This window comes from Lactuca virosa, chromosome 3, assembly GCF_052849685.1.
Source record: "Lactuca virosa cultivar CGN04683 chromosome 3, Lactuca_virosa_CGN04683_v6, whole genome shotgun sequence".
NCBI lineage: Eukaryota > Viridiplantae > Streptophyta > Magnoliopsida > Asterales > Asteraceae > Lactuca > Lactuca virosa.
The window spans coordinates 231,688,524-231,716,327 of record NC_136428.1 but is presented as its reverse complement, the minus strand read 5'-3'; the positions used below and the strand labels follow the sequence as shown (position 1 = coordinate 231,716,327).

Here is a 27,804-nt window from a genome sequence, read left to right as displayed (position 1 = left end):
ATCTCTCAGCATAATATATCTTTCATATAGCCACCTGTGATACAATAAACTGAATGGGTCAGGTTGGGAAACCTGGTGAGTACATAGGGTTTTCAAACCACAATAATATAATTATTATGTTTAATCATCAAACAATTAACCCAATTTCCCATCCTCATTATCTTCTTTATTCTTCAGGATCTTCCCTAAGAATCATATATTCTTCATTTATTCATTCCTAAGGATTATCGTAAGGAATAGGCACGAAGTCCATCGCTGCCAGGGTTTATCTAACAGGCACTAAGTTCATAGATGTCGATGTTATCTATTAGACACTAAGTCCATAGCTGCCAATGTTCATTTATAAGGCACTAAGTCCATGGCTGCCAGGGTTTGTAGAGTACATCTGGTGAACATGTAGTTTAAAAACACCTATAGGTTGCAAGCTTACTAGCGTTCCACTGAACTATCTAGAATGGTCAGTGGTTTTCATCTATACTCTGCTAGATTACCAGATCAGCTTTAAAGTCAAGGATTCTCATCATCTTTCACCTCTCAACATCTATATCATCTTTCATCTCTCATCATACATATCATCTTTCATCTATCCATCTTTACCTAATATATTTATAGGTATAAAAATACATATATACAGTTTAAATCAAGTAAAACATTTATAAATCGTTCATCTAGCATAGATATCAGGAACACAGATAATAAGCACATATAGAATGTATTCTTATTAAATACTTCATATCTATGTGTAAGATGAAAGTAACTATGCTCTCACTTGTTAAAGTGATGACTTGAAATTCGGACAGCGCTTCGCTTCTAGTAATTGTCTTTGCCTTTGACGAAACCTGATTCCTCTAATTCACCATACTATATTTATGAACAAAACCTATACAACACAGCACACATATCCTAGACTCTTCTAGGATTTCGCAACCCTCACAGAACCGGAAACCTTAATCAACACCGTTGGTTGCCTTATGCGTGCAAGTTATACACAAATAGCATCACATAGACTGTCAAATAAAGTTTCTACCCTAAGTCCACAACCAAACAAGGAACAGGAAATTAGGCAGAATCCATCATTCTGAGGCTAAGCTTTCCTAATCGTATATAACTTTGAAAGCATACACTTAGAAATAACAGAGTCAATATCGATTCCAAGTAATACATGGCATCCAATTTTCCTAGGCTATAAGGCATCACGCAAATCAGGAAATTCTATCACATAATTACTAAAGTTATCCTTAGCCCTACTCTAGCATGCAATTCACATATCAAGCATATTAATCGTAATACATATGGATGGGTAATTTGGGAAACACTTACTTGAGCTCGGCCGATCGCACGCATTGCACTCTCCCTTTTTACTTAAGAAAACCTTTTTCAGAACAATTCAATTCTTTTTCTTTTGAAAAGATTATCATATCCTAAGTTTGAGTTCTGACACACTCGAGAGTGTACCCGAATCCCTCAAACCAAGGCTCTGATACAAATTTGTAACAACCCTAAAACAAGATAAATTTTTTCATTTTTAAACAAGTACTACAAGTATAAAAACTGTTCCAAAACTCTCAAACTTTGCATTTATTTCAATTTATTTCAATATCCAAAGATTTACAAACTCTCAAAAACCCTAAATGCCCTAAAAACCTTAATTTATAAAATTTAACCCTAAAAATTTTATAAAAATAGTTATGAACCTTATAATATGATTTTATAATAATTAAAGTTACAAAAATTCATTCAAGGAAAATAAAATTTAACTCATTAACATTTACCCTTAATTTATAAATCAAAAATCAAGAGTTTTATGCATAAAAAGTTGGTTAAGTTGCATATTTTATAAATAGTTGATATTTTTATAAAAAGATTTAAATTTTATAAATAAAAAAGAGAAAATGATGGTAATAAACCTCTTAAATTCGGACCTCTCTTCTCTCTCTCTTACTTGAAGACCCTAATACTCTATTTCCCCAAAAAATTTAAATCATTTCTCCTTTTCTCCACACTTCACTCTCTCTCACACTCTCGAACACCAACTTCATTCTCTATCTTTTCCACCCTCTATAAAACGAAATTTCCAGAGAATAGGACTCAATAACACTCCTTAAACTCAAAATCTTCACCATCTTGTGGTGTTCTTGAAGGTAAAATCGATTTCTACTTCACTTTTCCTTCAAGTTTTGTTATTTTTCTTACACTTTCTTCTTCTTCTACTCCATTCTATTGTAAAATCATGAACACTTGCACCTACTCACGGTTTTCATGATGATGGTGGTAGGAAATCATCCAAAAACAACATGCATGTTGTAGATGGTGAAGTCTCATGACCTAAACCTAAGTCAAAATCAAGGAAATGTATTTTTCTACATGTTTTTGTGGAAAAACAGCACATGCATCCAAAGTTTTCTTTCAAAAATGAATTTAGAACATTTCAAACTCATGAATGGTCTTCAAACGAACATGCATGTGATGATCTTCAAGCTTAGATGCTAGATGATCAAAGTTTGTTGTTAAAAGCTTTCAAATATGTTCATAAAGGATTTATTCTCAAATAAATACCTAAAACTCTTTTCTGATCAAATATGATTTTTTCAAGAATTCCACTAATAAAATAAGATGATCTGTAAATTTTCAGAAAATAATTCATTTCTCTCGAATTATTATAATTATTGCAAGGAAATAGGGCAATAATTCATATAAAATACTTTCTGAGGTCTATAAATCCTAGATAAATTCGTGGATGACCCCTACAGTAAATAATAGTTTGTCATTAGGTTTCATCGATTTTTGTTACTGTTTAGTATGGTTTTGAATTTTCTTTTTGTTTAGTTCAAATAAATTATAAAACCACTTTAGGGAATTGGAAAAAGGCTATATAAGATTTTTTGTGGATCCTACCTCATGTGGAATACTCAGAAAAATATTTTAGGAATTTTTCATAATGCATTCCTATTTTTCCCCAATTTTTTAATTTATAATGGACTAATAATGGGAAAAATAGTTCTACTTATCCAAAATTCATGACAATTTACCAGAAGACCGTATAACATATTAGAAATTTAAATACAAATTTTGAAGAGTTTTATATTCAGTATGCTATTTTTCTTCTATTTTCTAAGATTAATTACACTTAAATCCACAAAATCATATTCCAGCAGATAAAAATCACCTTTGGTATTTTTCCTAGATTATTTACACTGAAAATGAAGTCTAAATTTTTTTTGGTAATTTACTTTAACTGTTTAATAATTATTCTCCAATTAATGATTATTTAAGAGAATAAAACAGAGACAAATATCCAAACTAATTGAAAAATATATTTTATATTTTTCACAGCTTCTCTATGTATAATAACAGTGTTACAAAATGTTTGGGCGATTTTGGAAACTTTTTTCTTTTTATTTCCATTTTATTAGAATAAATGCACAAAAATCATAAACTCGGGTTAACAATTTTAGAAACTCATTTTTATATTTTTCCAAGCTTAAGTATGCTAAATGGCAGTATTATAAAAAGTTTGGGAATTTTTATCATCTGGATGCTGTTTTTCACAAATTTATATTGTTATGAAGGCTTAAAAATTTGGAAAAATAGTTAATCACATCAAAAATTTAAGGGAAATTTTCTGGAAGACCTCTACTGTATTTAGAATGAAAATGCAAAGTTTGAGAGTTTTTGGAAACTGTTTGATAATATTTTGGATTTTTAGGAGTTTAAAACACCTTTAAATGTGTTGAAATACCCTCAACTAATATTACAAAAAAAATCCGGAAAATTAATATACAAAATTGTCTTAATCACATAAGTTATAAAATTTCACCATTTCAGAAAAATTGCTACCAGTTGATATAAAACCAATATTAGAACAAAATTGGCATTTCTCTATAGAGCACAAGAGGCAGATTTTATTGGCTTGGTGGAAAGCAAAGTGAGGAGTGGAAAGGCGGCCAGAATTACCAGATGCTTGAGAAAGGATTGTAGTAAAGCCATTACTGTGGAGAATGAAGCTTGGAACGGCAGAATTTGGCTGATCTGGAATATAACTATGACATTAACGAGATATATAGATCTGATCAGGCTAGATCTTGTAGCTGCTGGGGGAAGGAAGGAAAGTAGGGTTTCCTTCCAGGACCGGAGAAGGTAAAACTCTGGGCGGGATGCCAGGTTTCGCCTACGCTACGGTTTCACAAGATTGAACCTTCTTTGTTCAACCGAAGAAAAGGAGTTCCAGAACACGAGGGAATGTACTTTCATGCCCAGGACCGCCCCGTCTATGTACTCGGGGCCTCCCCCGATTGCTGGAAGATGCGCGCGATACGATAAAGGCCCCTGGGAGAAACCAATGAAAAGCCAGGGTAGAGCCTCGGAGCCGGCCCAAGCGAAGATCGGCACTCGCAGGCTTGAGGAGCAGCCCGAAAAAGGGAAAGCCGTGGAGACGGCAGACTCGCCAGTCAGGCACACCGTGAGGCTGACTACAGAAGACCGGGAGGTTACAATTCCTGTTTTCCTGTTTCAATTTCCGGGAGTGAATGTAGGAAGTGCAGACGGTGGATCAGGTGTGAACATTCAACCAAAGGCGTCTTGGGGATCGGCAATAGCTAAGCATTGTGGCCATCACAGTTCCAGCTACGTATGGCTGGCGTACAACCTACGGGCTTCTTAGACAAAAGAAAAACAAGAAAAAATACACCCTAGCCCTACCTGGGTCTTTAGAGTAATACCGCTATCTGTCCCCTGGAGGTTATCCTAAACCATTTTCTAGGGGAGAAATACTGGCTCAGGGTAAAGGCAGCCCCCCGTCGGGTAAAATCCCATAATGCCTGTCCCAAGGCCGAAGAAACATGGCTCTGTGCCTTGTTCCTCTCATGGTCTGGGTTGAGTCTAGTATTTCTGTGGGTAAAGGCACCTCATATACTCTTATGTCCTACGGAATCAAAAATCTATCCTACGGAATCGAGATTTTGCCTTAAGTATTAAGGGAAGTCTATCGATAATCTGTCCTACGGAATCGAGATTATGAAAGTCCTTAAGTATAAGGGAAGCCTATCGATAAAGTTGGTCATTCCTACGGGGGCTTCAAGGAAAAGCTAGCGGCATAAGCAGTTCTGAGAGAAAATCCCGAGTATTACTCTTCTAATTGAAAAAATAATAATTTATTATGATGCAATGGATTCATAGTCATGTCTTCCCGAAAAAGGATGATTGCCTGGTTAAACGTGAGAAATTCTATAATTTCTGGAACGAGTTTTATACTTATGCTAGGGGTCAAGTCTTTAATAAAGATTATTCTGAAAAGAGCGCGAACAAACGGTATAATGAGGGTGTCATCTTTGAACTAGATAAGTTCAGAAAGGCGCATAGAGGTGAAGGAAACCGTGTGGTGGCTGATCCAAAGGAATTGTATGATCTTCAGTTAAGAATAGAAAATATGACAATGCAGTTCGATGAACAAAATATCTTTAGTTCAACAAGTGACATTCTAAAGATACTGATCGATCCTGAAAAAGAGAGTGCGAAGGATTTTCTTCGCTCGAGGCTTAGCAGAGAGTCAGATCAGTTCTTGGTGGGTTTATTTGGTCAATATACGCTAGAGGCACTGATAGTTCATGTGCTTTGTGTGCTATTTTCCTCGGTAGATGCTAATAGCATGATCCGTGTTGCATCCTTGGTGGAGCAATTGGAGGGTCATACTCGTTGCCATGCTAAGACAATCATAAAGCGTAAATTAATGGGTACTGTGAGTATGAACTTATTTGAGGATAAGGAGGAGGAAAGTGTTGATGAACAAGGTAAGAAGAAATCCGGGTTATCGAAAAAGTACCCTATTGGAGCAGCTTTAGTTGAGTTAATGGATTTAAGGGGCCTGATAGCGTTAGTTGAAGATAGTAGCGGATCAACTCGTATTTTGAATAAAAATAAATCGTATTATCTTCAAAAAACACTATTTGTGTATTGCAAATTTGATATCTCATTATTACCAATAAAGCTTAGCTTGCCAATGGTGTTCCCACCCTTAGACTGGAAATGTACTACAGAAAAAGCAGTAAGTCTGTCAGATCTAACAGGTGGTTACCTAAGTAGCCCTACAAGTGAAATGTATGATCGTTACAGGCTTTTAAGTTCAAGTAACCCGCGGAATTTATATATAGAGCTTAATAATCCCAAGAAGCTCTGCGAGATAATGAACTGTCTGCAAAGTCAGGCTTTTCAAATAAATAAAGAATGGCTTTTATATTTAATAACACACCAAAGTCACTTTGAAGACTTTGGATTGCTCACGCCTGAGTTTGTGGGATATATAAATATACTGGAAGTATCAGGAAAACTTCGTTCATTATACATGAGCGATGCGTATATAAAAGAGAACTTTACGTTCAATGAGTTGTTACAAACATTACAAATAGATATTCAGCGTGCTCGTTATGAGAAAATGATATTTGACTTGGCGTTAGCGTACGAAGGTTATTCATTTTATTTACCAGCCTTTCTGGATTTCCGGGGTAGAATCTACCGTTGTGGAGTCTTACACTTCCACGAGCGTGATTTTTCTAAAAGCCTGATCCAATTTGTGGAATCACAAGAGTTAGACTACAGGGTTGCAGTAGTTGCTACATGCTTCCAATTTCAGTCCTTCAAGTCTGACAAGGGTGCATTGAGTTGGTTTAAGGACAAAACCACCGCACTAATGCTGGAGGATTGTGTCTCCCGAAGAGATTTCATACTATCGGATTCGGATAGTGCGAAGTGTTTTATCAAGCATGCTGTTAAGGCTAAACATCCCTTTCAGTTCTTATCTAGTTTTCTACCTGTCTATTATTGTAATTTAGAATCTATTATGCGCATACCTATTACCCAAGATGCTTCAGCCAGTGCGTATCAAATCATGTCTTATTTCTTGCTGGATGAATGGATGGCGAGGAAGACGAATCTAATTCAATCTCCTAAAGGTGAAATAGAAGATATTTATATATCTATCCTAAATGAACTGCAAATTTATATAGTTCAAAAACTAGAAGATAGAAATCTCTCCGAAACCCTTATCGAGGTACTCGATAGAAAGATAGTGAAATTGATCTTTATGCCTATAATCTATGGGAAGACGGTTATGAGCACAGCTCACGATATAAAGGAGAGTCTCTCTAGATTCCTGACACCGAAGGAGTGCTTTCAGATTGCAAAACTGTGCTTTGAGTTCTGGAAAGATAGGTTTCATAACATGGAATGTTTTATCCGTTTGATCCGTAGTATAGGCTGGGTTGCCTCAGCTAGTGATCGCCCAGTACTGTATGAGGTAGAGAACATTCTAACAATCCAGGACTATATGAAGATGGAACCAATCAATATCTGGGTTTATGATAAATTGCATAAGAAAAGACGTCAAGTAACTCTGAGAGTAGCTACTGATACACGAGATCGCAGGAAGACAGAGATCTCATCCTTCGTCAACTTCATCCATCAGAAGGATGCACATATTGCTATGAAAGTGGTAGAACAGATGCTTTATTATAAAGCGCCTATCTATACTGTTCACGACAACTTTATAAGTTCCACGTATCATAGCAAAAAAATTGCTGGTATTTATAATAATGCTATTATTAGTCTGGGGCGTCCTCTAAGAATCATAAATGAGTTCATTTATTTGAATGTCATGAAACATATTTATGATAATCTAGATAGAGAAATCTCAGATTCTCTTATGGATCATGTAATCCCAAGAGATTCATTACTGTATTATTTGGAAGAAAATATCCCAGAAGACATACGCCTTTCTTCTTCTAAGAGGAAAATATGGGATGATAAGATCCAGATTATTTTGAACTCTTACGATGCCTATACTCGTCTTGTATGCGGAGAGTATGAAAATACTAACGATGGTTGTCGTTTGCATATAAAGAAATATGAGGATTTCCTTTCTATGATGAAGAGAAAGTCCGAGCTCCCCTTATATAGCATGTACTATTAAAGAAAAGAAAAAGCCAATGTATTTAACAAGTAACAGCATACAAACCATGTTTTCCACAGGTAACAGCATACGAACTAATAAGAGCATAGAAAGAATGTTTTCCACAGGTAACAGCATACGCACGAGGGCATACTGTACATACAGCGCATATATTGACAAGTTCTTGAATCGCGTCTTTGCTAGTATAGAAAGGACATGGGTGCAGGATCCGCATAGATGGTTAATCATAGCTAGTCATACGTACGAGCCTAAACCTTCTATTAATGATGTGGATCTACATGCTCTATGTATAATGGATCTCTTACACCAGTTTGCTTACACATCCCTCAGAGGTTACGCAAAATTTGGGATTTTACTTACCACGCTGCGATCTTACGGGGAGGAGATAACTTTTTCAATAGGTACTGCTATCCCCTTGACTGAGGAGGGTGGTAATTTGCTTCCTAAAAAATGGGTCTATTCTCAGCTCTATAAAGTCCTTTTAAAATCTTTAGAAATTTATGAGGGGGATGAAATAGTTCGAGTCACTATCAGAGTCTATATGGAACAGGATAAAAAGCTGGAGAGGCCAACCCTATCTGAAGAAGAAAGACAGAACTTACTTCGTTCTGTTCTTTTAGAGGTCTCTAATAAGACCGAAGAGGGATTAACTGAGAGCGATGCTCTAACAGCAAGGAAACTCCGGCAAAGTAGACGCCCAAAATCTATCCCCGCGTTAAAGGAATGTAACATTAAGCAGAGACCCTTCATTGTATCCGATCTCGAGACGCTACTGGATGAGAAGAATTATCATAAGCCTTATGCAGCTGGTCTCTTGATGGTATTTCCTGGTAAACGTATAAATGATATGCTGATCGAGACCTACTTTAGCGAAGACTACTCTATACTGTATCCGACGGAGTTTGAAAAAAGGAGTGAGAAGGTGCTTTTTGACTTGGTATTAAGGATCTCTGCTCTTGTTAAAAAACACAAGTCATTAAAAACTATTTACTTCCACAACTTTTCTAGATTCGATGGTATTCTCTTGCTAAAGCACCTCGCATGTAAGCACCCGAAATACAAGCTCAAACCTCTGATGAGGAATAACAGGCTTTATGAGTTAGCTGTCTATTTGGGTAAAAAGATGTTATTCCGCTTCAGGGATTCCTATAATCTACTTCCTAGTAAACTTAGTGAGCTGGCTAAGAGTCTCTGTCCTGATCTAGGCACGAAGGGTTCTATCAACTATAGCGAAGTCACTCCTGAGAAGCTGGTTAGTATGAGAGATGAATTGGTGGAATATATGAAGCAGGACATCTATCTCTTAGGTGGTGTGATGAAAAAAGCACAAGAGATATATTGGAATCTGTACAAAGTGGACATTGAGGGTAAAATCACCCTTTCCTCACTAGCTCTAAGCATCTTTCGTTTGAGATACTACGATGAGAAAATCTTTCCAATCCACATCCCTAGCAGAAATGAAGACAACTTTATAAGACATGCATACTACGGTGGTCATACGGATGTGTATAAGCCTTATGGGGAGGACCTATACTACTACGATGTGAACTCGCTCTATCCATTTGTCATGAAGGAATACCCAATGCCTGGTGGTGTACCAGTCTGGTATGGAAATCTGGAAGACAGGGACTTAGATGGCATGTTAGGCTTTATTGAAGCATATATAGTATGTCCGAAAACTATCAAGAAGCCCTTTCTACCCTATCGAGAGAAGGAGGGTACTCTCATCTTTCCAACAGGAGAATTTGTAGGTGTATACTATAGCGAAGAATTGAAGTTTGCTAGAGAGATTGGCTACACAGTGATTCCAATCTCAGGCTACCTCTTTGAGAAGAAGGAAAGCCCATTCAGGGAGTTTGTAAGCGCTATCTTTTCAAGCAGGTTAGAAGCTAAAAAGTCAGGGAATGATGCTTTGTCTTATGTGTATAAGATCCTTATGAATTCGCTATATGGTAGATTCGGCATTAACCCTAAGGGCACAATAACCGAGATCTGCGATAACGAAAGACGCAAACTTTTAATAAGAAAGACTAATTTGATATCTACTGATGAGCTTAGCGATTCCAAATACATCATTACCTATCATAGCAATACCGAGACATATTATTGGGATCCACCGAAGAACTCTGCTGTCCAACTTGCTGCTGCAATCACAGCCTATGCTAGGATCTATATGTACCCCTACACCTCGAGAGAGGACTGTTACTACACGGACACTGACTCTGTTGTGCTAAGTAAGCCACTACCTGAAGAATTGATTTCATCTTCTATCTTAGGTCTGTTTAAGCTAGAGGACAGAATAGTTAAAGGATACTTTTTAGCTCCGAAGGCCTATTACTTCTGGAATGAGAAAGGAAAGGATACTGTCAAGTACAAAGGGCTTGCGAATAAGGAAATCACTCCAGAATGGTTTCTTTCACAGTATGCTGACCCTGATCGTACGCTACAAGTAGCGGTGGAAGCCAACTTCAGGATTGAGTGGTCCTCACTTAACATCTTCAAGAAAGACATAAATGTCAAGATTGGGCTTAATCAAAAGCCTAAGAGGATAAAAGTCTATGAGGGGGAGTACTGGGTTGATACAAAGCCTGTTGATGTCAAAGACCTGTCTAGATTAGATAACATTAGCAAAAAACTAGTCATGTTGCTAAGGGCTGATGTAACACATCTTAAGAACGAGAATCTCTTTCTCCATGAAAAATTATCTCATAAGGAAAGAGAGAAGAAAAAGGGGAGAGACAAGGAGATGAAAGAAGAACCTACAGAGGGCACTAACCCTACTATAGACGAGATACCTAATACTGACATTAAGAAGAAGGTGAAGAAACCTAATACTGGAAAGAAGAAGAAGAAGAAACCCCCGGACTAGAGCCTTCAGTGCTTCTCCCCCATGAATGTGATCAACAAGAATTGATGTACCCACCATTCTATATAGGAAAGAGATTGATTGTAAGAACCAGTACTAATCTTATAGCAAGCCAAAATAGAGTTTAGATAGGTAAGAACAAGTGCCTATTTCTTGCTAGCCAAAAAACAAGTTTGAGTTGTCGGGGTTGGATCTGAAGCATCAAGCTTCTCCTATACTTTCTCAAAGAAATGCCCTTATCTCGATCTTTATTAGAGGCTAGAGTCTAACCATTAAAGAAGGCTTGAACAGGCTTTTGAGTAAAGAAAAAAGTCACCCTCGGTAGCTCTTACGCTTGGTATGAAATGTAGTACTGCTAGTCTTGATCTACAAGCCATATGAAGGGCCCTATGGAAAGCCTATTTCGACATATTCAATCAAGACCTCTGAGAACCCCGAAAAGCTCTAGCCCATTTACTACCGAAACGACATATCCACGCCTAAGGGTCTAAACTATCAAATTCCCTTTCCTCGTATGAAACCTCAAAGTATGGTTACGCTCCGAGCAGACCAGCAGATCTAATGGATGGACCCCTCATTGCCCGAATAAGAGGTCGATCAAGGAGATATATGAGGTTAGCGCATGTTCGTAGTGATTGACTCAGATAGAGGAGAATAGATTAGAAAGTCTTTCCTTTTTTTACAAATCTGGTAAGCTGGGGTACTTTCTTTATCGGTGACTAAAAAAAGAACACTTTCACTAGCAATTCTTTTTTCACAGCTTAAGTAAGAGGCTAGCAGAACTAGAAAGATTTTGTTTCCCCGGTACAGTGCTTTCATCTTTCACTTCTGCTCTGTCTTATTAACTTCTGCCTGATCTCATAGAACTGCTTTAGTTCTGATCTGTGCTGATCTTACAATCACCGACTCGAAATCGAGGGGCTACCCAATAGCAAATGCCGGCATATCTTCACATCCTAGTGCCCAGCCGGACAAGGAGCCTGTGTTACTAATTGGCTTGATAGTTCAAGTAGTAAAGGAGGTCTGTGGTAGTCAAGTATGTCTGTGGCTAGAGGATAAAAGCAGTGAATCTTAGTACCCTGTAAGCGTGAAGTCAGGCTTTTCTAACTCCTAGTTGGCTAGTAGAAGGATAGAGACTAAAGTTAGTTTACCCGAAGCAAAGTCAAGAGAGAAAGGTGGTAGCTCTCCATGCAAGCTATTCTAGCAAGTCTTCTGTGGAGGAGGAGTAGCACTAGGCAAGTAACTTATTTCACTAGTTGAGATACACAGATTACTCATGGTTGTACGAGCTTGAATAGTAGTTGAAAGGACCAGCTATTGAATACACATTGAACCATGGAAATAACAATCTTAATGGGCCTATACCAGAGAATCTTGGCTCAACCTACAATGCCTAGTTCTTTCTCATAATAATCTATCCGGGTCGATTCCTTCCAAGTCATCTTTGTCTTTTCTCAGGTTAATATACCTGATCTGAGCTATGCTCAACATCGTGGAGTTTTTGATCAGTCTTACAATAGGTTGTCTGGGACCATACCTGATGAAAGAAAGGAGGTCACTTGTTTAAGTCAAGCAATCGTAGAGACCGGGAAGAGTTAGCTGTGAAAATTCTACCTCTACTGGCCTCAACAAGGCAGAACCAAAGAGAGTAGTGAGGGGAGAGGAGTGAAAACCCGACTCAAGGCATAGTAGATCTATTCCTGCTACCTTACAACCTCCCCCAGTCTCGCACAAAGACAAAGAAGGAAGATAGTTTCAGCATGAAGCTTGCTTGGCTAGAAAGAGAAAGTCTTCAGCCTAGCTCGACTGAAAGGAGAGGAAGCGCCTAAAAGAAAGCCTTTTTTCGAGATTTGAAACTCCTAAGAAATCTTGCCTTCCTCTGCTGCCCCGGGAGAGTGAGTTTGTATGCCTGTTGGGTCTTTTCCTGGCTTTCTCACTAGGCAAATTATCAAGTCGATGCTCATATAACTGCATTTTGATACTCTCACTTTTCCCTTCGATGAGCTGATCTTGAATTGCAAAAGTGATAGCTTATATAACTGCATTTTGATACTTTTTTGAAGACGAGAAAGAGTTAGCCTTAAATGTTCGGTCTTTCATTTCAATAAGTAGTCAGCTGCGTGCTAAGAGGCCTCGTAGTTAGACTTCACATTGATTGAAGCAGCTGTTGGAGAGAAGGCATCAGTCAGACCTGCAATTACCGGGTAGTATGCAGCGGCAGTTTTCAATCATACAATGTGTACTCGTAGTCTGACTTTTAGCGGTAGTCAGCTGTCCTCGTTCTCCTCTTTGAATTGCCCTATTGAGTAAGGGTCGGGTCGGTGTTTGCAAAAATGTCGAGCCGACGGGGTCAGGTACCAGTAGTGACAATGGCAAAGGGGGGAGCAGGACACTCTAAGTGCTAGAATTAGATCTAACCGTATCCGGTCTTTCGAAAGAGAGTAAGCTCTTTTGTGAGAGTTCAGAAGAAAGATTTGCTAACTGTGAAATCATCTGCCCTGCTGTAAGAAAGGTAACTGCTTTCGTAGCAGCTCAACCAGTAGCCGGAATCATCATAAGAGTGAAGTTAGCTGGGCTAGGGCTGTCATCCCTCCCCTTGGATGGCCTAACTGTTGGAAATATAAGAGCTGTGAACGTAGGAACTGTTGGCAATAACCGTTGGTAGACTTCTTGTTTCCGGTGTAGATGTTATCAACTCGGTAAGGCGAAGAACAACCAAAAATTCCCGATAAAATGAAAGATTTCGATTGATTAATTAAATCGGATTGATGGACAGATAATGGCATTGATGCCATAGAAGAAGCTCCTGGTGGTTCAGTCAGGTAATCAGTAACCGTTGCTACCCTTGCTCGAGTTTGGGTAATTGTGAAATAATCCGCTGCTCTCGTCAACCTTGCTTGGCTCTCTCCTGTTGATTATGCCTGATCTGATGGAGGAAGAACCGCGCTTAGAAATGTGAACGTAACCTTCGCTATTTCATCTCCGGCTATTGAGCAAAGTGGAAGAACTGATTGCACAATTGAAAGAATAGGCTGTGGTACTAATGACTTAACTGTTGATGGAAGGAACTTCACTCAAAGCTGGGGAAGGAAAGGAAGGGTCAATTTCGTAGATAAGAAGGGCGTCGTTAGCAGGATAAGGGCTAGACAGATATTTCATTAAGAAAGAGACGATTCGCCGAGGAACTCTAACTAGATCTAGCGAGTGTCTCCGTCAGATACACTCTTCGTGGTTAAACAATAGAATTGAGAAAATATCGTTATAATGAATGAGGAGCGTCGTCAATTGGTCAATTCATTTTTTTGAGAGTTTGCTGCTTCAGAGAATCGAGATTGAGTTGGTGTTAAGTAAGGTACAAGATTGAAAAGAATGCTTTTGCATTCCAAGTGCAGAATCCCGTTCATTTCTTGGTTAACAGCCAAGCTACCCTCATTAAGTAAGACTGTTGGTCTTGCTAAAGAGAAGCTTAAGCTACCTAAACAAAGATAGGGGAGCGCGGCACGACTATTTTATTATTTTCGGATGCAACCGGAACAAGATTTTTTGATTCTCTACGGGCAACCAAGCCCGAGTGAGCTTTCTTTTATGCTATCCCAAGAGACTGATATGGACTTCTTGGGATCCGCAGATTCTTCATTAGATAGTCTATCAAGTACTGAGTCAGAGGCGCAAAGCGCTCCACCATTTCCGGAAATCCTGGAAAGCATAAGTCATACATTAAACCAATTACTAAATGAAACCGAAAGGCAGTTACCTCCCGAATGGTCCATGGCGGACCTTGTTCGGGCTGTAAATGCAGACGATTTAAGTAGCCTAGTCAGGGATTTTTATGACTTACAATCAAATGGAACTCATAGTTGGTTATGGGAAGAGATTTACAATCTCCTCGATTTAATCAACTATGTTTTCTAATGAGGTTTTGGAGTTCTAACATTTGAATTTCTCTTACATTCTACGTTCCCGAAACGGATCCTATCAAATATTTCACATTTTCTATGATCATCTCTATTTCAGGTATTCGGGGAATCCTCCTTAATAGACGAAATATTCCTATTATGTCAATGCCAATTGAATCAATGTTATTAGCTGTGAATTCGAACTTTTTGGTATTTTCCGTTTCTTCGGATGATATGATGGGTCAATCATTTGCTTCATTGGTTCCAACGGTGGCAGCTGCGGAATCTGCTATTGGGTTAGCCATTTTCGTTATTACTTTCCGAGTCCGAGGGACTATTGCTGTAGAATCTATTAATAGCATTCAAGGTTAAACATGACTCCTAGAGAGTTAGCAAAATACGAAGTTCTCTTTTCGTTCTCTTCTTTCTTTTTTATTTTGACTTGGTTGGCAGGGTCAGGGCCTTTCTCGCTGGGCGAGCGCATCCGATTCTAAAGTCCTTTCCTAAACCACTTCCCGTTCAGTTGCTGAAAGATAGAGAGAAGGCTTTCTAAATGAGATTGAGTTCCACGAATATGCAGGCTAGAAAGATGCTATTTGCTGCTATTCTATCTATTTGTGCATCAAGTTCGAAGAAGATCTCAATCTATAATGAAGAAATGATAGTAGCTCGTTGTTTTATAGGCTTTATCATATTCAGTCGGAAGAGTTTAGGTAAGACTTTCAAAGAGACTCTCGACGGGAGAATCCAGGCTATTCAGGAAGAATCACAGCAATTCCTCAATCCTAACGAAGTAGTTCCTCCGGAATCCAATGAACAACAACGATTACTTAGGATCAGCTTGCGAATTTGTGGCACCGTAGTAGAATCATTACCAATGGCACGCAGTGCGCCTAAGTGCGAAAAGACAGTGCAAGCTTTGTTATGCCGAAACCTAAATGTTAAGTCAGCAACACTTCCAAATGCCAATTCTTCCCGTCGCATCCGTCTTCAGGACGATCTAGTCACAGGTTTTCACTTCTCAGTGAGTGAAAGATTTGTCCCCGGGTCTACGTTGAAAGCTTCTATAGTAGAACTCATTCGGGAGGGCTTGGTGGTCTTAAGAATGGTTCGGGTGGGGGCTGAATAAAGAAGACGAATAGAATAGAATTCATGTTCATGCTAAGAGAAGAGCGGATCCAATACCAAGACGACTTCTTTCCCAAGAAGTGCAGCAAGTACTTTAGGAATTTGGGGATTTCATGCCCCACGAGTGAGTTGCCAAGTGCCCCCTAGGAGGGCCAGTCTACCACAAGATCAAGTTGGAGCCTGGAGCCAAAGCCCCTTAACTTACTTAGAGTGGGGTTGGGTTTAGCAGATGGCCCCCCCAACTAGCATCTATTAGTTAAGGGGCTTGGTTGAACTCAGGAAAGAATTGAAGGAAGTCATTTTTTCCTATTTATATTCCAGCCTCCAAGGCTCTTTTTCCCTATCTTGCTGGGGAAAAGGTTGGGGAGCCCTTGTTTTATTCCAGAAAGGGAGCCTTGGGCATTGATTATCGGGCGCTCAACAAGGTAACCTAACCATCAAGAACAAGTATCCACTTTGATTGCAGACGCATATCCTTTCCCGTTCGCGTCTTTTGTCTAAACTGGAATCTGTGGTGAAAGATCAAAAGATTTTCAGGTATCATCCTTTCTTCACACGCCCATTATAGACAAGACTGGGAAAGATTGGTCGTCTAAGGAAGGAATACCAACTATTGATTTTAGAGCTCCCGTCTTATTCAATTTTTTTTAGATGAATTTTACCAAGCTTTCGAAGAACAGTTTATAAAAATGCCACACGCTCGTTATGATTATGAAATTAGCGTTCCTCTTGGGATTGTAAAATGGAAGGAATTTCATGTACCCAAATGGGAGGAGTTCTTGAATGGACTAGGTCTTGTTGGAAAGGTTATGTGTTTAGTCCCAGGGGGCGACCCAGTTACTTGTATTGGGGCTTTCATATCTGTGGACGATAATGGCTTTATTCAGATTATTGAAACCGGTTCTTTGGAATAGTTGTTTTTGATAAGGGCTTAGTTACATTTTTTGTTCAAATATGCATATCTTTATACCTACTTTTCGACCCAAGACCTTACCTTAATCACCGGAAAACCCCTTTTTTTATTTCAAGCTCAGTGGTAGAGCGGTCGGCTGGTAACTGACTAGTCGGGCGTAGGTTCGAATCCTACTTGAAAAGCTTCCCTGGACTTTTTTGACTCTCTGCTTACTCCAGCCGTAAGTAAACTCGTAGAATGGGATGTCATCCACTGACTCCTAATTGCGAGAAGAGAATTTCCCTCCTAAGTCATCGAAAAAGAGGAGGCCTAGCTATGATATGAAAAGGCTCCACGGATGACTGGGGCTTAGGGCAAAAGAAAAGGAAGATCGTCTTGACTCTCTTAACTATGGTAAAATAGTTAGAATGTAAACGAAACACATGCTTCACTCTCGCTTTCAGTATTTTGACAAGAGGGGATCCGCCGAGTTGATTGAGTTGTCCTCTCAAAAGAAGAGACTGGCTAGAGATCTCTTTATCAAAATCTTTGGAACAAATGGTTGCCCTTGAAAATGGGTGTTTTTTTGTGGAAACTAAGACTAATTAAGAATGCCATTGCTGTTGATAGCAGTTTTCCCAGGTTTGGAATGAATTTTGCCTCCAAATGTGTTTGTTGTTCCTCTCCTTGCATAGAAAGAGTGGATCACCTCTCTCAAAGTGATATTCCTAGGATAATAGGGTCTCATTTCTCTCCCAGTCTCAATGTGGATTTCTTTTATAAAGCTCCTCTCTTCACCATCTTTTGGCTTCCTGGTTTAATGGTGCCAAATCAAAATCACAGTGTGGCTTTCTTAGGATCATGCTAGTGAGTTGTGCTTGCTGGGAAAGGACATTTTTCTTTATCGAAATTATCTCATGTCTTTAGGGGGGACAACAAAGCTGCAGATTGTTTGGCTGCTTATGGTCATACTCATTCAGACTCCATTTTATTTAATAGCTTAGGGTCTCTTCCTTTTGATTCTAAAAAGCCTGTTCATAGCCAAGGCATGTTCTTTTTTAGAGCTCCCTAGCTTGTTTTGATGTTCAGGGGTAAGGCCTTTATGTCCCCCCCCCCCCTTGTCTTTTCTTTTTTTGCAATAAATAGCGAAAGCGAGACGATAGTTCTCTGTCGGGTGAGAGAAGAGATAGAGCACGGTATTTTCACGGGCCGAAGTGCAAAGCCCGGTAGCCTATCCGTAGTTCGGAAGGAAGCCCCCTATGGTCCAAATCAAGTTGCTACTTTCCCTCTGCGCTTATAAGTAGATAAGGTCAGACTTTGCTTGCTCTGAGACATCTTGAAAAGGGAAATCCAATATCAAAATGGAAATGTTTGAAATTGCTCCTTGACCCAAGAAAGGAACAAACGGGATTCGGAGCTTGCTGACCCTTATACACAGATGGGGGGTATAGAGAAAATGGTTATTCCTACATCACAACCTAAAAATCTTGACCCAATCATTGCGGGTATCCTTGAGGAGGGCCGGAAGTACCTTCCTACAAACAGAGTGGAGTGGTAAAGGCGAATGAGCCGGTTTACCCAATTAGGAACAAAAGCATGAAATTGCTTGATGGTTCTTGGTTTACGAGAATTGATTATGCTGATGGTCTATCTACAATCATCCCCTATGCCCCAATTCGATCTGATTCAGGGCAGGAGCAGGCCGTGTATTATCTCAGCAGGGTCTTCCCTAAGAATAATTATTCGCCGATCGAGAAGATGTGCTTATCGCTCTACTTTGCAGCAACCAAGCTCCGACACTACTTCCTTTCCACAACAGTGTTGGTAATTGCTCGAACGGACCTGATTAAGTATATACTGACCAGACCCGTGTTGAAGGGGAGAATTGGGAAGTGGATCCTAGGGCTATCCGAGTTCACTTTTCGGTACGTTCCTATGAAGGCGGTCAAAGGACAGGCATTTGCAGACTTCTTGGCAGATCATGCCATGAATGTTTTCGAACCAGTGGAGCTCGATGAAGAAGTCCTCGCCTTTGCAGAGGTGGACTCTTTACTTCGATGGATCTAGCACTTTGGGGGCTGCAGGGGCCGGAGTGGTATTAATATCACCTTCAGGCCAGGCCCCACAAGCTGCTAAAAGATTGAAGTTTCAAACCTGGCGGTATCACCGTTTAGGAAAAACTGCTTTCGTGCGGTCTCTTTCTTTTTCGGATGAAGGTGAGTGGCAAAGTCTGGTTCAACTAAGGAGTAGGTCGTCCTATCTGATAGAGCGGGTAATGCTCAAATTATTTTTTTCGTATTTGGGGTTGACGCCGAGAAAGACTAAAGACGGGAGAGCACGCACAGACATCCTCGGGAAAGCACTAATGAACTACGCCATCCCTGACACTTATGCGGTGAGATACCAACCATCCGATATCGCCCACAAAGCTAAGAGGCCACTGGCACCGAATAATACCCATAAAGAACGCTAACCGCCACCGGCATCTGATGCCATCCGATAAGGGAGAACTCTTTCGGCAAAGAATTTTACCAAAAAGCCCGATTCGAATCATTATGCTCGATAAAAGGAAAAAGGGAAGCTCAAATAGAAAACAGCACTACTGCTAGTAAGATAGCGATCCAGGCAAGTGCCAAAGAAAGAAGGGGGCACAAGCAAGCGCAAGAATCAAAGCAGGGCAGGATCGAAGAGCTTAGATAGCAAGCAAGCGAGAAGGAATCCCTCAAAGGCACTGAGGCAAGGTCTTTCCGATGCGCGCTAAGACAACCACTCATGTCTACTTCTAATGCGCACGAACCAGAGCTCTCTCCCGGGAACCCCTTCCCTAGTAAAGAGGTACTGACCATCGGTTCTATCGTACCCCAGTTAACGAGAGCCTCGAATAGACTAAGGATCTTAGGTGAGACCTAGAGTGCAGCCAACTAAACGCCAAAGAAATCGGAAGAAAACTTCCACATCCGAGATTCCATGTGTGACTAACTCAATTGAGAAATGCCCCTCTTGTACGCTAACGTTCTAGGATGGCAGGGTTGGTAAAACTCTCCTTGATAAATAGAGTATGGAGAGCTCGGGTGGGGCATCAACCACTGGTTGCGGGCCTGTCGAGATGCTTCCTTGCAGAACCCGGCTGTAACTCAATAGAGTGAGTAGGAAACCTTGTAAAGGCGAGCAGGAGAATATAGATCGGTCTGTCTTGTCTTAGACTAGCCCTACTCCATCTTGGCTATCTTGAGCTTATGAATAAGCTTTTCATTTTCTGCTTACTACTAGGGCTTCCAAATTACTACGCCGGGTCTCATAGCCCCTGTGACCTTCACTTCACAGCCTGATTAATGAACTTGAAAAGCGCACTTCTATAAACAACTTCCAGAGAGAAGCGAACGAGGTCTTCGTCCACCGCGACCATCCTCCAGGAGTGCGAGACAACCGGACCGCTAAACAGTTCCTCGAGGGTAACCCAAGGGGAAAGTGCGGTAAGGTGATACCATTTAAGGTAGTTTAACCACTGGCGCATCCATCCATAAAGGAGAGAGTACTCCAGGAAATATCTAGATTCCTCAGTCTTGAACAGCTCATCGGGGGGCAATATCAGCTCCCGGGGCTTAAGTTTGGCTCGAAGGAGTCTCACCAAACGCCCATGAGCTTCTGGACTGAGTGGTCGTCCCTTACCCAACCAGAAATCAAGCGGGTAAGAAGGAGAGAGCAATTTTAGCCCCATAACCACAAGATGGGAATACCGCCTCGGGCGCCTATGGTCTAGCCTTGCAAGAACACGATATCCAGCTCCACCCAGCCTACAAAGCAAACGGAAATCACGCACCGAATAACGGTGAGCAACAGCCATCAACCCGTAGGGGTGGAAAGTGTTTAATAACGCTTTTTAATGGATACCGGGGGGAGATCGACTGTCAAATCTCGAACCCTAAAGTTATTCGCGAATTCCGCGGACCCACTCCTTGATATTAGTGATTTCTCTTTCGAAATAACCACCTGCAGGAGGTCAAGGGACTCCTTGTAACGGGTCGCGACATTCTCATCCGCGATTACTACGTCATCCCCGGGGACGGCGTAGTTGGTAAACACCCTTCCCGGGTACACAAGTTCTGCACACCACCAAATAATTAGGTGGTGGGACAACGCGAAAAGAGGCCATGCGCCAAGATAGCCCAACGGGTACCCACTCAGAAATCTGACAGTAGAGCCCGGGGTCGTCACCCACGGGGCATCAAATTCACCACCAGATAAGATAACAGGAAACTAACCGCTTCGGATAAATCCTGGTCGAATAACTTGGATACAACCCTCTCAAGAAACACGATCGGCCACCTATCGGTGGCAGACCGCGGATCAAAAGAGAAGCAGACCCACGAACCAACAAGCAAGTCGAGAGGCTTTGTTTGATTAAATGTACCGCCCATAGGTATACTACGCAGAGTATCTGCTGAAGAAGAAGGCTAGCTATACAGGGGAATCTCTCTATATATGAAAAATCAATGTACATCGACCCTTTCCTTACCCCGACGGTCTACCTTTCTTAAGGCCCTCAAACTACTTTATAAAGAGCATATGAAAGCCGGGGACTCTCGGTTGATCTTCTTCCGACTTATCCTTTGAAGTCTAGTTCTGTTCTTTCTCAAGAACTCACTCCAGCATCTGAAAAATCTAACTGAACAGTCTTCGCTACTTCGTGCCGCAACTTGGAAGTCTAGCTACCTATCCGTCTCCACCTCTGGCAATAGATCTATCCCACTCTGTCCAAGCAGTCGAGTTTCGCTTCTTTCCTGTAAGTCAGTCGATCTTGATTTGTTCTCCTCTCCCTTTCGGTAGAGATCTTAACTCTATGATTCGATTCTTTATTCTATTCTCGAATTTAGCTTTATCAAATAACTGAGGATTCGAACTGAATAAGAGAGAGCGAAAGACTTCCCGCGTAAGAGCTCTTCAAACCTTGTCCTATCGAAGCTGCGCTGATACTCCTGGAAGTGTAAATGGTTTGAAAGAAGAATCATATATGAGAGAGAAAAGATTTGGCCAAAAGGATAGCCAAGAAAGATGCCTGCTTTGGCACGGGGATCCTCTGTTTTCTTTATGCCTAGTGGACTTGTGATTGTGGGAAAAGCAAAGGCAGCCACAGGGGGATAAGAATAAGTGGGCTTAGTATAAAACTTCTGGAGAAGACTTTTCCAGAGAGCATGGGTGTAGGCATTTTTTTGATTCAATAGGAAGTTGTGAGAATGCATTTTCCCCCAAAAAAGAAAGGGATAAAGGTGCGAAGCGGATTGCTTCATTTTTTTTCATGAAGCATGAATATAGTTAATAAAAAAAGATGAGACAGAGTCCACAAGGACAGCTTTCTTTATATTAGATGCCAGCCTTATAGAAGATGCGACTAGCGCATTGTACTGGCCGTAGGGGACTCAAGCCTTCGTCGATTGAGAGGAGCCCCTCGCCTCACTCGGAAACTCTTATCACGACCTCTCTCATGTAAAAGGGGAAGGCTCACCGAGATGATCAAAGGCTGCCCAGAGACAGGGGCGGAGACTAGACTAGCTTTCCAGGATAAAGAATGCAACCAAGATAGGGATGAATGACTCTACTGACAAGTTACGGGATACGAGCGTCATCCCCACCCCTGCTTATACAGAACCAGCTCAATTACATAGACCCTGTAGCGAGTTGGTTAGGAGGAAAGGAAGCCAGTGACTCCCCGTCTTTCTTATTTAAAGAGAGTGAAATGAGCCAGTAGCTCTGGGAAAGAAGGAAGAGAAAGGGAAGGAATCACTATAGTTACTCAAAAAAAAGGTTCGGAATCGAATCCGCTCAAGCTGTGAACAAAGAAGAAGCTCTTGCCACTGTCGGTCTAAGCGCAGTTGGAGGAAGGGGAGATGGGATGAGTGAGGTGGGCCCATTCACACTTTCGTTTTCTGGAATGAAAAGAATGGATACGACAGTGGTGCGCGTAGGAACCACAGGGATGCACTTCATGGACAAACTTGGGCTGAAGATGGCATTTTTGATCGCCTAGCCATTCGTGCGTGCAGGCAGGTATGCTATTTGGTCAATCCGGGATGATGAGATAGGGCGAGAGTGGGTCTGGTTGCGATCTTCTGAATGCTGAGGAGAGCAAAGAATGGATCGCATTCACTTTTAAGTCCCTCCCCAAACTCATTTTACGAGGAATAACCAAGTGCGATAAAGAGCAAGCGAAAACCAACCCTTGCCTTTATCTTAACAGAGATTACCTTTAATAATGATCTAATTGCTTGACGAAAGTATAGGAGTCGGAAGTTAACCAACCGACTACCCTTCCTTCTCTTCTGAGATAGGGAAAAGGAACTGAAAGAGGTCTCTCTTTCCCCTTCAAGTTTACCTACTACGGTACCGGAGTGAATATGATCTCCACCAGACATACGTAACGCTTTAGCTAGTACACGCAAGTAAAGTGTATACCATGATTCTTCTGTCTATCAATAATTGCATGCATTGCGCGGTGGATGTGAAGAAGTAGGCCATTATCTCGGCAATAATGAGACAAGCAGATGCAACGTTGACTTTTTTACTTTTTCTCTAATACCTCTTGGGGGCTTTCCCAGCCTGCAGTGGTGGGGCTTTTGGATCCCAGGCATGTGATGATCCACCTTTCCTCTCATGAGGATATGGTTAAGGCCTGGACTAGGGAATCTCATATTATTGACAGCTCCTTGTTTAGGTTATTTCGGTGGTCGCCTGATTTTCATCCTAGATATGAATCCTCTCTCTCTGCTGTTTGGATTCGGCTTCCCTACCTTCCCTTGCCATTTTTGAGTCCTGCATACCTTAAAGGTCTTGTGGGAACCTTTGGACGATTCCTTCGTGCAGATGAGCGCACTCTTGCCTTGGCTCATCCCATGTTTGCTCGTGTATGTGTTGAGATGCATGTCTCTCAGCCTTTGCCTTCTAGGGTTTGGGTTGGTCCATCCAAAGAAGAATGAATTCTCCCTGTCGCGAAAAGAATATCGAATGACTAGGGACTCCATACCTTACCAAAGTTAGCATTCACTTGCTTCGCCGCTTCGCGCCTCATCTGCACTTAAGGAGTCGGGGATGGACCGACTGTCTGTCTTTCTCCATATCTTTACTATGAATAACCTCTTGTCCCTCTTCGTCTTGCCAAAGGGGGTGAAAATCGGGCCTACTATGGCAAAGAGATTGGGCTATGATTTCGTCTTGTGTAGTTAACTTTCCATTGAGCAATAAGCCTCAGTTTGTCTTGTCCAGTCGTTTAGAGTCCTTTCACGCTATTCCTCGCGTGTCGAATATTCCAGCAGGTGACAGAAAGAATAAGAATGCTAATTGAAGAGCTTAGGCGCGAAGGTAGTCTCATAATAGATAAAAGGGCTAAAAGGCGAACGAACTGAAGGCCCTGCGATAGACATCATGCTTAGGATTCTCTTTCAGCTGCTTTTTATTAACTTAGGGCGTTAGCTGGCAATAGCCATCGGTGCGAGGTCAAAGGCAGGGATAGGCGAGGAAATAGGAAACTTCATCCTTTACAAAGACTTTAAAGTTTAGGGCAGTCCAAACTATGCTTTAAGACCATGTCATAGGGACGGTCTTTCAAATGAGAGCCGGTAACTCAGATTCGATAGAAAGACACTGACTCTAAACTTCAATGAATCAACCGAAGGTTGCTGGTTATAGCCCTGATGTGACTGTCTTACTTGCCATCTATCCGCTCTGGTTCTTATCAAACTATTCCTTACTACTTATGCAATTGTATCAGTCTCTTTTGTCTTAAGAAGCCCTAACTACGGACTAATGGGCAAAGGAGGTAAAAGAAAGCCCGACACTGCTCACTGACCTCGTAAACTTTCTTGGAGTCATAGTGGCAAGGGTCGTGAACTCTACTAAGTCTGTTGAGAAGTTAGGTTCAAATCCAGGATAGGTATGGAATCTTAGTCAGTTGATAGGCAATATGGAAAGAAATCAGACTATTTGCTATATTCTAAAAAAAGTGTAAGCGCTTATCAGCATCACTGGTTTTATTAATTCACCAAGTACTTTAGCTGCTAGGCGATACGCAGTTCCTAATTATCCAGTATCTCCAGGAAGCTTGAGACTAAATATTCGTTGTGTAGCGACAAATAGAGACCAAAGTACTTTGTCAGTGATTCTAACTTTCATTCAGTCTGATTATGCGACACCGGTCTTTGAAGTTGAACATGCCCCTTCATATATATAGTTTCGAGGTCAATTCCTCTTTCTAACTTCTTTTCTACCGGTTGAGACAAAGTCACGTACGACGAAGAAAAAATAAGCCTCAGTCTTATCTCGAAAGACTCCATTACCGGGACTACTAAAACGATATTTCACTCGAAGACGGCGGCAGTCGCAACAAAGCGAAGCCTTCTTTTTCATTGTCTTACTTTACACGCAGAGCAGGAGCGGATCTCCAGCCCCATCTGCATAGGAGTTATTTGGGTAGAAGAACCCATCGCAAATAGTTCTCTTAGTATCGGAGTCTTCTTTTGACAGCTTGTAGATGTGCTTGTCGAGGAGCATGCATAAACTGAAAGACTTGATTCACAGCAAACGTCATGTCGGGCCGGGTCAACGTGAAAGACTTTAGGCCTCCCACCATACTTGTATAGTTCCTTGGATCAAGTCTTTTCTTTGAGTAAAGCCAAAGCCTTTAGCGACTAGCCTGACCTTTTCCTCCTAAGAGGAATCACGACCACCACATTCCCTTAAAACCTGGTAGTGAGCCTGTGAGTGTAAGGCCCTACAGATACCCCCACATCCAAAAGAGATAGAAAAACAGGTCAAGGAGATGCTGTTAAGTGGTATTATCAGGGCAAGTGTGAGTTCTTATGCCTCTCCAGTGTTGCTGGTGAAAAAAAGGGACAATACCTGGAGATTTTGCGTGGATTATCGAGCACTCAATGCCATCACCATTAAAGATAAATTCCCCATCCTGAGGAATTGCTTGATGAATTACATGGTAGCAGGAGATTTTCGAAGCTTGATTTGAGAAGTGGTTACCATCAGATTCGGGTGTTTGAAGATGATATACACAAGACTGCATTTCGAACTCACCAGGGCCATTACGAGTTAATATGCCCTTTGGTTTCACTAATGCTCCAGCCTCATTTCAGGCTTTAATGAATGAGGTTTTCATGGATTATATGAGGAAATTTTTACTGGTTTTTTTCGATGACATCTTGATTTACAGTGACAGCCTGGATAGCCACTTGCAACACTTGAGGATAGTGTTTTAAACTTTAAAACAACACAAGTTGTTTGTGAAGAAATCGAAATGCTCTTTCGGTCAGGCAAGGTTAGAGTATTTCGGGCATGTGGTGAGCAGTGAAGGGGTATCAGCAGATAAAAGCAAGATTGACAGCATGTTGAGCTGGCCACAACCCACTACTGTCAAGGGGTTGAGAGGCTTTCTGGGTTTAACAGGCTATTACCGAAAATTTTGAAAGGGGTATGGGGTTATCAGCAAGCCACTGACCAATTTACTGAATTGAATAAAGATAGCTTCACCTGGAATGAAGAAGCAACAAGGGCTTTCAGTCGTGTTCTGATGCACACCAAGTCTTTGTCACAAGTTCTGAGTGAAGTTGTGCTCGTTCTTGTTCACCTCTGCTTGGATATGATCTACCATGTGACATATGCTACTTTTGTCTTGCTGCAATGGAGTGATTGCTGCTCACGTGCGCGGGCATCTACTGATTCACTTGATGACTGATGCTCGGCCACTGCTGCTGCTACTACAGAGTATTCTTCTCCTTGGTTCCGGGATGTAGTTACATGTTCATGATACTACTGTAGTCGACTTAATAGTGATGTACTTTTAATAGACTTTTGGCTACCTTGCTCTCCCAAAGGAGCTTTCTAGCTACTGATCTCCTCGACCATCTTCCTTTTGGTATAAAGGAAAGAGCTTCCCGAGAGCCACTATGCGACCTTCCACTTGCAGAGAGTCCTGCCGATGTAGCTCTTGTTCTTCTTCCTTATCGAGGTCTTCCCTTTCCTCTGATCAACAATTAAAGTGTCATTCAAGTCGTCACCTTAGCGAAAGCACTAAGTAAGCAAACTACCTTAATGAAATATGAAAGCGGCTGAAAAGAAAGCCATTTTTCGATAGTTATTCAAGGTGAAGTAAATCCCCTATATCTGATAGCTGTAACAGGCCTTCTTCTTACAGAGAAATGCCCCTATTGCGAATCTCTCTCATAAGAAAGAAGAGAGCTAGCATAAGCATAGCTACCAGCTATACTACCAGAAGAGCAGCTACTATCAGTCCTAAAGAGCCAGTATCCGTCCTTCACTCTTAACTTAAGGAAAGGATAGACCTTAGCGCTTCCTCTTGATCACAGTAATGCGGGAAGTCTGGCTAAAGGAAGATAGCATATCATAAAGAGATGAAAAAAAGAAAAATGAAGGCGTCAGCGAGGGACCTCTATCAAGTCATTATCTGATAGCTTTCACAGGGCTTCTTGCTAAAGAGAAATTTACATAGAGAGCGACTGATTCCAGGCTTAGTATCTTCGGTTTCATCTTATAGGCTGACTTGCATCACTCTAATAGGATTCCTTGCTTGCATCATATCGTACAAATAAGGCATTAGAGAGCCCTTTCTCTTCCTTTATTCGCCGCAGGAAGAAATTCCAACTATGCTGCCTTCTAACGAGAGGACTGGAATCCGAGCTCCTAGGCAAAAGCTTGAAGCTTGAAGACAGAAAGAGAAGAGATTAACGGGATGCTTTATAGTCGAGGTTGCGCCTAATGCTTAATCTGACTATTAGGTACTATATTAGAGAAAGACTCAATCTGCCCAATACTATACGCTAGGAAGAACTTGATTAGGGTAGTAGCCCAGCTCTTGAAGGGGGAAGCACATAACTAAGAGGGTTCAGGCTTATACGATTCATGTTATCCCCCCGAAGCCCCTATCGCCTGCCTGGAACTCCTGAATTCACTCTTTAACTAGAGGAAGCGCCTAAAAGGGAAGCAACTGGGCTAGACTGCTGATCTTATGGAGTAGTCTGACCCTGGGAAAGAGACTGTAATCGCT

General features: G+C 41.1%; 1 protein-coding gene and 1 pseudogene across 1 annotated transcript; both read left to right on the top strand.

Moving 5' to 3' along the window:
* Positions 1-5,158: 5,158 nt before the first annotated feature.
* On the top strand, positions 5,159-7,960 carry LOC145164450 (putative DNA-directed RNA polymerase). Its single transcript, XM_079083167.1, has one exon. The coding sequence runs from the start codon at positions 5,159-5,161 to the stop codon at positions 7,958-7,960; it is 2,802 nt and encodes a 933-aa protein (XP_078939293.1).
* A 260-nt stretch (positions 7,961-8,220) lies between these two features.
* LOC145167040 (DNA polymerase pseudogene) lies at positions 8,221-10,877 on the top strand (annotated as a pseudogene).
* Positions 10,878-27,804: the final 16,927 nt, after the last annotated feature.

Excerpts from the sequence above, each read along its gene's own strand:
- LOC145164450 (XM_079083167.1), top strand. The coding sequence starts at position 5,159 with ATGCAATGGATTCATAGTCATGTCTTCCCGAAAAAGGATGATTGCCTG.